At 31.0% G+C, this 16,237-nt stretch overlaps 1 protein-coding gene across 1 annotated transcript; it reads right to left on the bottom strand.

The window, feature by feature from the left end:
* Positions 1 to 1,348: 1,348 nt before the first annotated feature.
* SPCH2 (transcription factor SPEECHLESS-like) lies at positions 1,349 to 6,054 on the bottom strand. The gene is made up of 3 exons (XM_003527926.5): positions 5,041 to 6,054; positions 3,411 to 3,968; positions 1,349 to 1,717 (listed from the first exon to the last, which is right to left on the bottom strand). Exons 1-3 carry the CDS (start codon positions 5,464 to 5,466, stop codon positions 1,652 to 1,654), a joined length of 1,050 nt encoding a protein of 349 aa, XP_003527974.1. The 5' UTR covers positions 5,467 to 6,054; the 3' UTR covers positions 1,349 to 1,651.
* Positions 6,055 to 16,237: the final 10,183 nt, after the last annotated feature.

Genomic DNA, 16,237 nt, shown 5'->3' with positions numbered 1-16,237 from the left:
AGTATAGCCAAGGTCAGTAAAATTATTATTAAAATTAATATCGAGTCATGGTAAAAACTAAAAAGTCATTAAATGGTCATGATACTACAAACTTTTAGCGGCAACTGTAGTGACCGTTATTAGATCTCAAAAGTTGCTACCAAAAAAATAAAACTAACAAATTAAGAATCAAAACTATCGGTCATTTTTACTATCACTTTATTGTTATCTTTATAAATATATATCAAGTAAAACACAACTAAAATCGATGTTGAGCGCTACTTAATCTCAACCTCGATACGAAAGATCTTTTTCTAATGTTGATTCTCCAAGTTCTCTATTTTTACCCTTACAAAGTTATTTTAAGATTTCTATTCTTTAACTTTTGTTTTTAAATGATCAAACGACAATTAAAAATAAAATAGATCTTAAAAAAATGGTATTTAAATTATTGATTAAGGGAATTGTATTTCTACGTATTTCTAAAATGTATTCATCCAAGGTACGTGTACAAATCCAAATTAACACATGCTAGAAATTGAGTATGTGTCTACCAAATTAAACAAAAGAATGTATAATTTTACTGTTTGTTGTATCCAACAACGATACATTGAGTATGTGTCTACCATTTATTTTTCATGCATATGATTAGGAATTAAATATTAACTGACATGCTAAAATAACGAACTGGATTATTTTCTATATATAAGATCAACAATATTATTGCATATGCATTATCTTATCTCTGTATTCATACTATAAAATATTTCTTGTTAATATTCAATGTTAAAAGTATATATATGTATATAAACTTAAATCATATACAAATAACAATATATTTATAAAGACAATATTTAAAAAAAAACATCATATAAATTAAAATGATACAAGGCATGTACATATATGAATATAAAATCATTTAATATATAAATATTCATAATAATTTTATTTAAAAAAAATATTTATATACATACCTACTTATATAAAATTAAAAATATATTAAAATTTATAAACTATAAAATTTAACCGTACATGACACGAATTATTACACTAATTATAAATACATAATCGCCTATACAATTTATAATAATATAATTTTATCCCTTATATACCATGTACAAACGAAACTTGATTAGGATTAAATTGTGTAAACGACAAAGGATAAACAAACCAAAAAGAAAAATGATAACGTAATATTTATAATTTCCAGCTCTTTCAATAATATAATTAGTTTTTGAACGCTTGTTGAAAGAGAAATTGAGCACCTAACTCAAAATTAACAAAAAATTGCAATAATAATTTGTTGACGAGTGTTTCAATCTGGGAAATGGAAATCTAATTCATACACAAATCAAAGCTGGGACGGTGGTCAATTACAAGAGAGTAGTAGTTCCTTCCAAAAAAACAATTACAAGAGAGTAGTGTCACTCTATAATAACTAGCTAATACTTGTCATCATGAGGAATTACACTAGCAATTGCTGTAATAATTAATTAAAAAGAAAGAAAATGATAAATGGTTGAAAAATTAAATATGGCTCTTCCCATGTTCTCTGTTATTTGTACAGCAAGGTACGTACAGCGCAATAAGAGAAGAGAGAGAGAGAGAGAGGGATGCGTGCAAGCTGATGTTTGGTCTGGACTCTGGACAAAACATAACCCATCTTTTATAATTAGTAGAATGTTTGCTGGATTTGTTGAGCGAGTTCTTCGGCACTGAGTTGGCATTCAATTCCAATCTACATGTACATCAAGTAGTGTAAAGAAACCACAATTATTAGTGAACCTAAATTGAATACGTAAGAAACATATATACATAAATATATGTATCCTCCAATCATAAGCTACTTCCATGCATGAAATTAACCAATTTAATTTAAACCAAAATGACCCAATAATTTATATTCGTCTTTTCGATCGGCGAATGGGGACCAATGTCTAAATGGAACCATGTTGTATCCCTGGTCTCCCGGGTAGATGCAGTGAAAAAATATACAGTCAGTACTATCCTTTCCCAGGTGCACAACACCATCTATTTTTGCTTTAAAGAACCGCACGGCATGCATAGGGCATACTAGAAAGAAGTAGAAAAATTGTCATCATTGGCATTATTTTGGTTTGCTAAACGTTGCAGACTGCTACACTGTGAAGTTTTATTTCTTGATGTGGGGATGGAAGAACTAAAATCCAAACCGTTTTCATGACGATTACATACTAACATAAGCCATTTGTTACACAATCTCTGTAATCTGTACTCTATTTTGTTTTAAAAAGGAAAGACAAAAAAGGAGAAACATTTTTTTTTCATTAAGGCATAGCCTTTACTCTTCAATGTAACTTCAGACATTAATAAAAAAAATGTAAAGAGTAAAGGTGATTTTTTATGTCTTATGTCTATACTATTTACATATTTATATATAGATGGTTATAAGAAAAAACTAAATAAATTCTCTCCCCTCTTTTAAACATAATAAGAACATGAACAAGAAAGAAGATTGTACGAACATCTTAGAGGAGTTGCTTATTTCACTTTTACCTATTAAGCAGTTTTACTTTCTCACTTGAATCGTTAGGGACAGTCTGTGTGGCTAACACGTGTAAAAAAGGATATTTTTATATAATTATATATGAATGTTGAAAATTAAAAATTAGTCAGTGATTACATGGTTACTTAATTAAAAAGGTTATGTTTTCTCCTGAAAAAAAAACGAAAAACTTATTTATATTTTTCTTTTAATATTGGCTACTCAAATATGATTTAATAATTTATATTTATAATTCTCATGTTTCATAATAAAAAGACTTTTCATTTAATATGTTCATTCTTTCTGTACTTTTTATTTTTTTAAAGGAGAAACTAGATAAAGATATATTTAGAGAAAACTTTTAAAAATTAAGAAATTAACTTAGTGTTCATAAGAGTAAAAAAGGAAAAATAACTTTCTAAAAAACTAATTGAAATAATTTTTAAAAATAAGTCGTGCAGTATTTTAGACTCTTTTTTTCTATTTCATTGTGATTTGTGAACTAATAAATGTGAAAAATAACAGGGTAATTTTTGTTTCAAATGGTCTTTTAAGTTAAAATAGTTAATTAAATCATTTTATTTTATTTTTTCTTAAAATTTCTTACTGTCCAATAACTTTTACTTTTTATTAAAAAAACCTTAATTTAAACTTTAATTTTAAAGTAAAATCTGAATAGCATAAGGGTGTAGGTAACCAAGTTGGACAGAAATAAAATTTAAAAAAAATATATCAACCCCATGCAGCTGTCATTGAAAGAACATACTTTCATAAAAAAGACAATACCTTCCACCTCATGCTGTTATGCATGTGACGAGGTACTGCAGAAATTCATTGACAGACTTGTTTTTCATTTTTCATTTTTATTTCCATCATTAATTAAATGGAGGAAGAAATAAGAATGTACCTTGATAGTGAATGAGTTTAGCATGGTATCATCCGCAGCACAGTTAATGTTGACATGAACGATTTCAAGCGCAAGATCTTCAAGTGCCGTTATAATCTTCAGAGCCTGCCCTGGAATTCGTTGAGACACCGTTTTGAGAAGAACATGAGGACCCGAAAACTTGACCTCCACGTCAGCAGTGGGGGACTTGGAGTTTGCAACAAGCTCGTTGATGTTATCGTTGATGGAGGAGTTGGCAGAAGAAGTGGGAGAAGGGTCGAGAGAGACGTTGGATATGGTTGGTGAAATGATGTTGTTGTAGCCATGCTGCTGCTGATGCAGCCTTGGCCTGTAAGGGCTTCCTGGTTGTGGAGTTCTTGGGCTTATAGGCAAGTTTAGTCTCGGGCTTAAAGGGGGCTTCCTAGGACTCAGTGGTGAAGGCCTTGGGCTTGAAACAAGCCTAGGGCTCAGGACTTCGCAGTAGACTTTTCTTTGCTTCTTGGCCTCCAGGGCTTGCAGCACCTGCTGCAACTCGCTGATGTAATCAACCACTCCTCCAATTATCGATGCTTGATCTCCCTAAAGAATAAGAAGGATTAAATAATGTACTAGTGTAGAAAATTAATAACAATTTAATTAAGTTTCAACTTTACTAGTACTTTCTCTGTTTTTTTTATAAGTAACAAAAGTTTAATTTTTTTTTTCAAATATAAGTAAAACCTAATTATTTTTCTATCTTACTTATTTAATAAGATTATGTTTGAAATATTTTTTATTTGGGATTTGGGCTTAATATAAGTTCCAATAAAAGGTAATTTAAAAAAATATAAAAATAATACAATTTAATAAAATTAATTAATTTTTTTAATAAATATAAAATCAGATTATTTTTATTTATAAAAGAGAATGATCGAAGGAACTACAATATAAGCAAGTATTTATGATGAGATTCAGAAATGCATGGTGCACTTAATTTATTCTGTAAATTAAGAACAATTTACAGCGTAATATGGAAGCATTTTTTAAATAAAATATAAAAACATTATATTTTTGTAAGATAAAATCAACTTTAAACTAATAATGGATACTTTAAAAAAACATACATTCCCTTAATTTTCTGATTGCATTAAAGTAGCTTGCATCTTGGAGGATCCCACTTGAAAAATGAAACCGCGTTTTGTTTCAAGCTTAAACCCATAGTTAAGGCAAGTTGTACCTCCCCCCGTAAAAATAAGACAAAACTTACATGCAGGTCTTCAAGTTATTGTAACTTATACAAGTCTGCTGTATTATGCAGAACTAGGTACATCTTGTACTGGTTCTGCCTTGCTTCCTTTTCAATAATAAATTTGCTCATAAGAAAAATGCAGCTCTTTAAATGCTTTAATGTTTATTCAATTATTGGAATTGAAATTTCACTTGTAAATTTTTTATTGACGACCATTAATGTAAAAACTCCAATTTTAATTATAGAACAACACTAACAACACTTGAAAATAATTAAACTGCATCTAAGTTTTCTAAAAAACAAAAACTCAAGATAAAACTTACGAGCTTTTGAGATATAAAACAAAGTCAAGGATGTAAACAAAGTATTAGAATTAGAACTGTTAATTTAAATGATAAACAATTAGTAAGATTTAAGACGTACCCTTTTGACATAAAAGCAAGGCATAAGCGACCTCAACACGGTCAAGTGTTCGTTCATTTGCTTTCTCCTGTTGCGTTCAACGGTAATGTGAGACATCTTTTGTTGTCCATCTGGGTTTGCTTCCTCAGGAGTAGTAGGAGTAAGCTTCTGTCTCTTGGTTTTGGGAGAGGTTTCAAGCTCAGTTTCGGAATCTAGTGGAGCACTTGAAGAGGTTGACTTTTGAGACACCAATCTTGAGACATCCTCGTTATTAATGTCTTTGGAGACAGCTGCTGCAACAACAGCTTCTTCGTTAATGAGAGGAGGGAAATCGGTGGTGAAGTCCGATTCTAGGCTCTCCAAAATGGCGAAGAGATCATCCCCACCAAAATGGTCGCTCCCAAACTCTTTGTCGTCGAAAATATCGCATAAGCTATTATCGTCCATGGTGGAGGCTTAATTAGGAGTTTGTTGGCTAATTCGATCTTCTTCTCCGTGAAACCTGCGAAGGAAAGTACTGGAAAAATGTTTTTGATTGGGGATGAGAATGAGAAAGGGACCAAGAAATGAAGTTCTCAAGATCAAGAAAAAATAGGTGATGAAAAAGGAGTAAATATGAGAGGGGGGTGTTGATGTGATAGAGACTAAACGATCGCCATCAACTACTACTACTGAATACTGATATGTTATGGTCCCTTTTTCAAAATATGTGGTTTAAACCGTTAGATGCCTAGCTAGGGATCTATTCTATACTACTATTACTATTACTATCTCTCACAGAAGCAGAAGCAGAAGCAGTATCAGACTGTGACAATAATCAAAACTGAAAAAGAAGTTTTGAGAAGGGAGGGAGGGAGAGAATGTAGAAAGAAAAGGGTTTTATACTAGCTTCTACTATTCTATTGTAATGATACAGGTATGGTGTGTAAAACAATGGATGCTGCTGCTGTTGGATAATGGGTAATAGTATAATGCAACTTTTATGTAGGTAGTTATTATGCCCTTACCAAGCACTTTGATCAGTTGATGTTGTTGTGAGAGGATATATAATGCCAATGAGAGTGTTGTTTTCAGTTTTTACAATTAGGGACAGAAGAGAGAGAAGGTTCAAGAATCACTGCGCATCCACGTTACAATTTGCATTCATAAATATCTCTGCTCTCCTTCATTTATATGTTACTGAAATGTTTTAGTTTTCTGGGAATGAATAGTGAATTATTTAAAATTGAATTGATGTCCATTAAATTTATGGATACTTTTCTTATTGAAGCTCAACTGTTCAACACCATTTTGTAGAAAAGTACTTTAATTTATTAATGTATTTGCATTAAAAAATAACATTGTTTCTGTATGATGTATATGATGCATATATACTATTTCATACATAGGATACTAATGAAAAAGTGTTTCACGAATGTGTTGTTTGATGAAACAAAAAATGGTAATATTGTTTATCGACCTGCGCGCGTGTTCAAAAATACTAAAATTGGTTGTATAATAAATTAAAAGAAAAAATATAGTGATAACATTTTTTTTACAGATAATAACATATATATGTGTGGAAATATGTGCTTCATCATTTAGTACATTACATGTACAATAGTATTAATCTTTAATAGTACTATACCATATATATGTTCAAATTATACACTAACTTATAGTAACTTTCTATAATTTTTTATTAAAAAACAAAGTTTTTGAAAGAATTGAACTCGTCGTGAAATCATCAAGAGTTTCACGATCCAAGTACAGCCGGATTAATCTATAGTTAATACAATGTGAATCTTAAATGAAATGCTATCGCGCTTAATTCTCTTACAAATTTCTTGCATATACGTCTCTTTCTTTAAGTTTTCTCTGTTGATAATCCGTAGAGCAATAATTCTACAGTCATTTTTCCTCCTTCACCCTTTGATTATAAAAATGCCTAGATAATGATGGTTAAAATGAGACAACTCGATTAAATTTTGTACTTTTCAGCATTAATTTTACCATCCATATAATGAGTTTTCTTTGGATTTTCAATGGGGATAGTTAATTTCTAGGAAAAGAAACCATCAGCGGAACGTATATATTTAACAGAGTTACTGTACGTAGTATTTAAAAACAGTAATGATAATTACTTATATTTCGTATACCCTTAGCTAGTTTAGTTATGTGCGTGGATATATAATGGAGTATTTGAAATGCTTGTAATTAAGAAGAATATTGAGAGAGTTTGATACGCATAGCGAGGCCAGAGATGACGGTGGCACAATTTAAAAGAGAATTGAAGTATCTAGATAGGTCACCTTCTTTATGAGGGAAATACAACGAATTTCTGCATATTAATGTGGGTGTTAACGGGAAAACCGTTATTGCTGCAAAGCCAAAAGTGGAGAATGTTCAGTTCAGCATCAAATCTCACTATAGAAATACCCGGTCTGTGAAGGCACTGCGTGCACTGAGATATATATAAATTGTGAATGCTGTGCTTCAATTCCGTGTTGCACGCTAGTTTTCTATATCTGAAAAAACCTGCAGTTATCGCTTCACATTCTTTTTAAAGTATACACATCGTGCAACGACTTTCAGCTCCTTTCTTTTTCTTATTTTCCTAGCTATGTCTTTTTCTTTTGTCAAACGAAACATTTCATTATTTTCGCATCACTCATGAATCTCATCTATTATTGTTTGAAGTCATTAATTATGTCTTAGGGCTCACTTACGAAGCAAAACTTCAAATATCTTAGATCATTGGCTGACTTACATTATGCTAGGAGTGCACTTGTACCCTCATTTTTTTTTTAAATTCACCATACAAGTTTGTTTAAAACAGAAAATTTTAAATAAAATCTTATAATGACTCAATGTGATCCTTTATTTTTTTAAAAAGTCTTAATGTGGTTCTTTATGCCTGGATTTGCAACTTAACATCATCGGCGCGCTGTTGGAATAATTGGAAGAAAAAAAACCACATTGAGACTTTAAAAAACCAAATAAAAAAACTACATTGAAATATTTAAAAAATGAAAAATTAATCTAATTAAATTTTTTAAAAATAAAAGGACCTAAATAAATGTTTGAAATAAATAAAATAAACAAATTAATAATTAAGTTTTTTTTATTTAAACTCTTTTCTCTTTCTCTCTCCCACGGTTTTTCTTAGTTGTTAACAAGATAATTACTTCCTCCAATCTTTTGTATAAGAAACGGTACAGTTTTTTTTTTCCCTTCTAATTATAAGAAACATGGATCTACATTTATATGAGTTAATGGTTAATTTTCTTTTATATGCTTAACTAGTTCCCTCGTGTTAAGAAAAAAAGGGGAAAATATTAGAATGCATAAAAATGCTTTTTTGTATGATTTTTAAATGTTTTTTCATATGATTCTCATTAAAAAAAATTCTCTTTATATTGAGTGTCTGAGTGTTTATACGATTGCATGTGATTTAATATAAAATTTATAATTGAGATTAAATTATATATGTTATTTATTAATTTAAAATTAGAATCAATTATATGTGACTTTAAAATAAGAATAATGATACATAATTACTAGACTAGCAGTATTTTACAAATATTCCATGAACCCTTATCATTTTTCTCGCTTTTTTTTTTCATTAGTACTAGTATTGAATAACATGAAATGTTCTACACCTGTTGTTTGATTTTCTTCACGGAGAGTAGACCCATAGCTCCCTGCTCCCTGTTGAGTCAACCTCGAATAACGTTCAATTAACCTAGGCTCCTCAAAACTTGAATGTCACTTCTTAACCGTCTAAGCACGTGTTTGGATCTCCAGTGGATTTGCTGAAGCATGCTATTCGAGGCAGAAGCAAGGAAGATGAAGCTTCCTCTAAAGTGAGGTTGGGCGCAAACAAATGGTATTACTGACAATCCAAACACAACTTTTTGTAATGGATGCCAAGCACTAACAAAGAAATTATTGACAAATTTTTTTGTCTAAACAGTTTTTTTCTTAATGATGGCGATGATAATCAAATTAATCTAGATCCTCGTACAATTATTTCAATCTCTCATCTCATATTTTAAATAATTAACGTAAACTAAGCTAATTAATATATAATTTATGTTAAATAATGATTTAAATTCTTGTGTCATGTAATGGAGTAAGTTAAACAATCCCTTATTTTATGTTTAAATTATGATGGACTAAACCACACGTTGACATTCTCAAATGCAATGTAGACGTAGCAATATTTCCTGATCAGTGCCTGTTCGGATATGATGGTATGTGCATTAGAGATGATACTGGACAACTCTTGCTAGCAAAATATCTGAAGCACTTCTTGGTTTCATCATTTAAATATGCAGCATGTAATTGTCGAGCTTAATTGATTGCAACGGAGTGGTAATGGCTTTATGTGTATCTCTCCAAATATCACAGCAGGGTGAAATTATGAAAAACTGTCAAGAGAATCTCCATGAATCTCAAAACTGTTGTGGTGTGTTTTATTAGGAGGCAAGGTAATCGTGTGTCACTCATGCTCTTTCAAGAATGTCAAGATTATATTCTAGCCAGCATGCATTTGATTTTATTTCTACCTATATCATCGACAATTTGATTATGAATAAAATGATATAATTCTTATCTCTTGGTAAAAAAAATCATTAATTTGTTTAGTTTACACAAATTTGGAAATAAGGCATAAATTTCATATTGAAATCACGTACTGTCTCTTAAATTTAGATAGAAACATTTTCATGTGTTAACTATTAAGTTATTTTATGAGATGTTATATTTTAATTAAGTGACAAGTGATTTAATGCTTCCATGAATGAGTGATAACTGTTAAATAATAGTGAATTAATAGTGAAAAATCGATCTGAAATTAACTTAAAATTAATTATTTAGCAGTTATTTATGTTTTAATTTGGAAAGATTTAATTAATTTCGAATTCTGACTGCAGATATGAAAAAGGGAGATACAACAAGCAAAAAGGAGCAAAAATGAAGAAAAAAGAAGAAAATCTAAAGTAGGCTCAGTCCAATGCGCGCCTACGGAGGTTCAAAGCCCACTTCAACAACTATAAATAGAGAGCCAGTCCAAGGGGGAAGGACACCAGAACAAAACCCCTTCTCCTATGGGTTTCATTCACTCCCTTTCTTTCATCCCTCTTCTTATTGTAAAGCTCTCAATGATTATGAGTGGTTAAATCCTTAGTTAGGGCATCAATGGTCATGAGTAGTCAATGATGTATGATGTACTCTTCAGTGTTTATTAATGCAATACCAAGTTTTTCTTTCCTATTTTCTTTTCTGTTTTTATCTTGCATACTCATCTTTATATTATGTTAGGGGTTAGATGTTTGGGAGAGGGTAACTTCTAAATAAGATTTAAAGAAAATATGCATGCATTAATTTTAGGGGTTAAACGCTCGGGAGAGGATAACTTCTACAAGAAGAAAAGATGTCATAATAAAATCGCTGCTAGGCATAGAGCGATTGCATTATGCCCATGCGTCAAAGCAAACATCTAGAATTAGAATGCATTTTATCTATTGAGTCTTTGCAAAGGCATTCGGGAGATAGATAGGTAAAATAGACTTGTCATCGTGAGACATCAGGGACAAATAAATGAATAAATGTGGATAGGATAGAATCACCTAAATTGGTAAAGAAAAAAAATTATAAACTCATACATCCTAGGCAGACAAGGCAAGTCAGTTCCTAACATTATTTTATCTTGAATTTATCTTTTATTATCTAAATCTTTTATCTTTCTTATCTTTCACTTTTCTAATATTTTATCTTTTTCTTTATCTTTTAATTTTATCTAAATCTTTTATCTTTTCCTTTATCTTCTAATTTTATCTTTAAATCTTTTATATTTTCTTTATCTTATTTATTATTTTTCTTTATCTTTTATTTTATATTTCTTATCCCTTGCTTAAAAAATTGGATTTGCATTAATGTAAGTACAAACAAAGTCTTTGTAAATTCGACACTCGGACGTCCAAGTACTTTACTACTTGTGACAATTTGGTATACTTGTCAACGAGTTAACAATGAGATTCAAGAACACAAAACTAATTTACAGTCACAATGTTAGTTATTAGCTAACCACTCAATAACGTGATTCAAGAACTTGCATGTAGCTCCACATCATTACATTTACAAATTACATCCAAGCAAAATCTTTCGAGAAAACAGCATTTGTAAACTTGTAACTGTAAACAAAAGTATGGTGTGTACTTATGTATATGTGCATGTTGTATTTTTTTGTCTTGGATCAGAAATTATAAATATCCCTTAACTCACTACATTAGATACTAATCCTGATTACAATGTGTGATTACTGTTAGTTTAAAGAAATTTTACACAGGAATTAATCCCATTAAGTAAATTATTCTTCAAAATGTAAATGCGAGACTTTACATTATTGTTTCAACTCTTTGAATTTGTGCATGTAGTATAACACTTGTAAAATTAACTTTGAGTCATCCTTCAACTCGATCATAAACAAAAGAAGTACTGCAACTTGACGAGGCAAGTGGAATGAATAACCACAGAAATCTGATCAACACTAATAACAATAGCATTTCCTAGTCCCACAAGCGCATATATATTAATTTCAGAAAAGGAAAATAGTGAATCGGCAATCATTCCAGCTACTTGAAGTGCGTCAGTTATTTTGTTTAGCTTTCTTCTGTTTGTCTCAGACCACTGATCTATGTATAGAGATATACAAATACAGCATGACATCTGAATTCTGAACAAGATGCAATTAGATAACAATTAAGAAGATCACACATATGTGCTAATACACATGATGTCACAGAGGACAAAGTGTAGAAATATATATGTGTTTATGGAATATACACATATAGAGGGCAGAAAATTAATAAATAAGGAGGGTGGCATGCAGGAAAATGTTTGCATATGGTAGTGATGACATCAAGTAGTGAGGCAAATATCTGCAACTTGTCTCGTCGGTTCATAGTTTCATATTTGAATAATTATTACTATGATGGTAGGTTTTCAATGTTTAGACACGGTATCTCCGTGTCTACGATGATTCGTTTGCAAATTTGAAGCACTACACCATTCACTCTCTCTGCTATGCGGGGTCACTGTGGTCTGTGGCAGGGTGGCTGGTACCACCGTTGTGACTAATAGGCAGCAGTAATTGCTAGTGAAGCATGGGAGTGCGTTTCATTAAAGAGTAAAAATCGAATAATATATGCAGCCTACAAATTTTTTGTTTTATTACATTTACTTTCCTTCAAATGCGTCCATATTTTTGGTATCATACATCAATTTTCACATTTACCACCCTCAACAACCAACCCTCTCTCTCTCCCAATTAGATCACGCCAAACCGGTCTGAATTTAATCACTATGGATCATTAAGCAGTCCAAAATATTGCATTCTGTCACTGTTTTTAGTTTCTTGGTCTTGAATAGTGTGATGTGTTAATAAACATAGAACATCACTTTTTAGGACATGCAAATAATGCGATCACAAAACCTCCGGCGGGTTCGTAGGAAGTTTCAAAAATTTACTCCAGATTCTAATGCATGCATATGAAGTGGCATGGGTAAATGCGTGAATTTACTCTACCTTGAGTTGAAATTCCCATTGTTATTAAAAAAAATGGGTAAATGCGTAGTAGTACTATTATGTTTCAAAGTTAAAAATAGTTTGGTGGAGAATCATGAATTAATGATTTCATACTATCTAACAGAAAGTTCTGCGGCAGAATAAGCTGATTATTGGAACTGGATTATGTCATGGCCTTGTTCTTACATGCTATTAGTATACATGTTCCTCTGTTCTAAATAATGTGACAATTACAATGTCTTATAGCAAGGGTGTTATTAATTAATGTCCTTACGATGCTAGTTAAAGAATTAAATATATATATATATATATATATATATATATATATATATATATTGTAAAAATTCTAAAAAAAACACAAAAAAGTCATGAATCACACAATTTTATGTATCCCAATAAAAAAAATTCCTTAATTTATGGCTAAAAATATTAGTTAATATTTATCTTACAACTATATCCAAATTATGTAATGCTAGAATTGATCACATAATAAAGTCAGTTAATATTAACTATTCCACTACTGTTACATCTGAATAATAGTATTACACCATTTGCAATTTTGCGTATAATCAAACAAATGAACTGATTTAATTAGGACAAGTTGATTTAATTGTTCTGCAATAAAAATTGGGTCCATTACTTCATACAGAAACTTGATTTTGGGATAAAGCTAGTAAATCAAGTGGGTGGCGGCTAGCTACTATTGTGAAGCCACATTGGCATTAATCTTGTTATATGTTGTTTCATGAAGTTTCCATGCTTAGAGATTCGGTAGGCTAGCTTACGCGGATCTAGATAAGCTACTGAGCATCTTTGTACATACCTACTTAAATTCAAGCATATAACTATCTCGATCATTTATGGACCTGCAACACAACATAAATGGGAATGTGGGACAAAATTTGAAAACAGGAACTGCAATATATGTATATATAAAATGAAAGGGGAAGTTAATAGGCTGGGTCCTTTCTAAGAAAACTTCATTCATTTCCCAATGTGAGAACACATTGATTGCCACCCACGAAATGTATGAGCAAAACATTACTGCTTTTTCACCTAAAACTCTCACCTTTCTCTTTCTTTCTCTCCCTCTATTTGTTCATAGCGGGTGATGGAAAAACAAATAAATTCTTGGGCTTTCTTGGTAATTGTGCATTCATAATGGGATGGATGTTGGAGGCCAAAATGAGTCCCACAGGCTTGATTCTCTGTTAGATTTCCATGCCCCATCCAAGATGCCATGTCTCCATCCCCTTGCCTTTGACTATTGGAGCCTATATTCGGTGCAACCCTCCTTCCCATGTTTATTTATTTCCCTACAAATGTTTGTCGGGATATATTAATGTAATACTAATACAAAACCATTTTCATCAAACGTTAAGTAGCATTGCACTATAGTTAATCATCTGTAAACGCAACTATGCAATACTCAAAATGCAAAATTTAGTTTTTAGAGCATAATCAATATAGCAAAGCACTATAAACTAAACTAATGTATACGGTGTCCGTAGACTCCTCACTATCCAAAGGTATGGGGAGGAACACAGCCTTATCCTTGCAACACTATATAATACTAGTATTTAAGTTTTGTGCTGTTTAAAACAATTGCTTTAATCTTCAACCAGCACAAAACTCAAAATGCAAAATTTTGTAATTTTTGCTTTAATCTTCGTAACTATATCTCTCGTGATTACCAAGATGAAATAGAAAATAATACTAGTAGTGCTTGTAACACTATATAAATTTTGTCCTTTTAAATACCCTGAATTTTGAACATAATAAAATGCATGTCAAAAAGTATTAGTTAGTTTACGCGTTATGTTGAGTACATCATTATATGTGGAAATTGGTAAATAGGAGAAATCGTCAACCAGCAAGGATCAAATCACATGCATACAAGATTTTAAATTGAAGTTTCAGGCGCAATATCTCATTGCAATTGCTGAAATTATAGAAAAATGCAGGTGTGCATACCTCTAAAGCCATAGTATTGCAACCACACAATGGTAGTTACAAACTACAATTCAAAACCTCACATGCATGAATATGAGTATTAAGAGGAAGAACTGTAAAGAGGTCAAAAGGGTCATCTTTGGTCCTTGCAAAGCAAAAGTATATACTATAAAATGTATCATTTTATAGCAGTAACAATGAACATTGGACGTGCTAGTTTATGGCTGATCAGGAGTGCAACTACTGAACTACCAATAGCAGTTACAAAAAAAATGGAGTCAGAAGAAGTCACAGTAAAATGTGCATTAGAACACCCTGGAACAAGAGAAAAATAGTCATCCGTTTGTTTTATATTGTCTTTTAGTTGCTACACAATTCAATAATATTTCATTTTCAGCCCTTTTTCTTCATACAGAAAAAGGTACCTGCCATTTTCACGTGCCACCGTTCCACTATAGAAGACTTTTTCATGATTGAATTGCAGAGTTACGCATAGATGAGACAAGGTGGGTGGACCTAGCCCACTTTTCCTTATTAAGTACATGTTTCTTACATCAAAACCAACAGGTAGCCAAAGACATAAATGTGAGGCCCAAAAGTTGTATCTGGCTTCCAGCACAATTATTTTGAACAAAAACATCAACCTTGCACTACTTTTGTTAGAATGAAACAGTAGAAGTGCCTGTTGGAATATGTATTTTTATTGTTTTGTTCTACTAATTAATAAAATGGTTTAATTAACTAGGTACTATGTCTTATTTGAAAATTAATTACTCTATTTTGATTGCACTTGATGGCATGTCGGGCTTTCAAATAAAACAAAAAATTAATCTGAATAAACTTTCTCTTTTTGTGATAGCGACTAGCAGTGAGATAAGTGGCGCTTGGCTTGTTTAGATTAGCCATGGAATATTTCATAAATAAGGGGATTTTCACTATTTACATCCGTTTCCTTTGTTTGTTTCCTTGAGACCCTTCTTAGAACTTTCTCTTTTCTATTGGGTTAATAACTTTGTATGCAATTTGCAACTAGGCATATCAAAGAATAAAGTATAGACTCGACTCCCATTTTCTCTGAAAGAGGTGAACGTTTTTGTATAATTTGTTTAGAAAACAAATGCAGAAAGAGATATTCTAATACCCGATGAAGATTGACTTCTACGATGATTTTTAGAAAATATAATCTAAAACGAAGTGCCCTGGATATGGTTTAATATTGGTCAACTAAGCCAATGTTCGATATAGTTTTTTTTAAATAATTGTTTTTTTTTTAAAACACTTCCTGCTATTAGTCTTTATTTTCGACTTGAAGGGATTAGTCTTTATTTTTTACCAGAGGATACTCAGTACACTCATCAAAGGAATGATTATGCCTTGTGTAAAAATTTGCTTCATATTGCATAAATTTTAAAATAAAAATGTAACTTTAATTTCACTTTCAATTTGGGGTAAATACTGATGCTGAAAGTATGAAAATTTAAAATTATTTTCCAAATGTGAAAAAAAAAATGTGACAGATTAACCTATTATCAAATTTATAAGATCATTTTATCATTAAGCTGTAATATTCAAATATCAATTTGATAATAAATTGTAATGTTCAAAGATCAATTTGATAATAAGGTTATGTTCGGTAAAAGTTAATTGATAATTGAAAAACTACCCTATTAAATTATAAATGTTCGATAAAATTAA

Source organism: Glycine max, chromosome 6 (assembly GCF_000004515.6).
Source record: "Glycine max cultivar Williams 82 chromosome 6, Glycine_max_v4.0, whole genome shotgun sequence".
NCBI classification, from domain to species: domain Eukaryota; kingdom Viridiplantae; phylum Streptophyta; class Magnoliopsida; order Fabales; family Fabaceae; genus Glycine; species Glycine max.
Note: the sequence above shows the minus strand (reverse complement) of the source record. Positions and strands in the feature narration are given on the sequence as shown.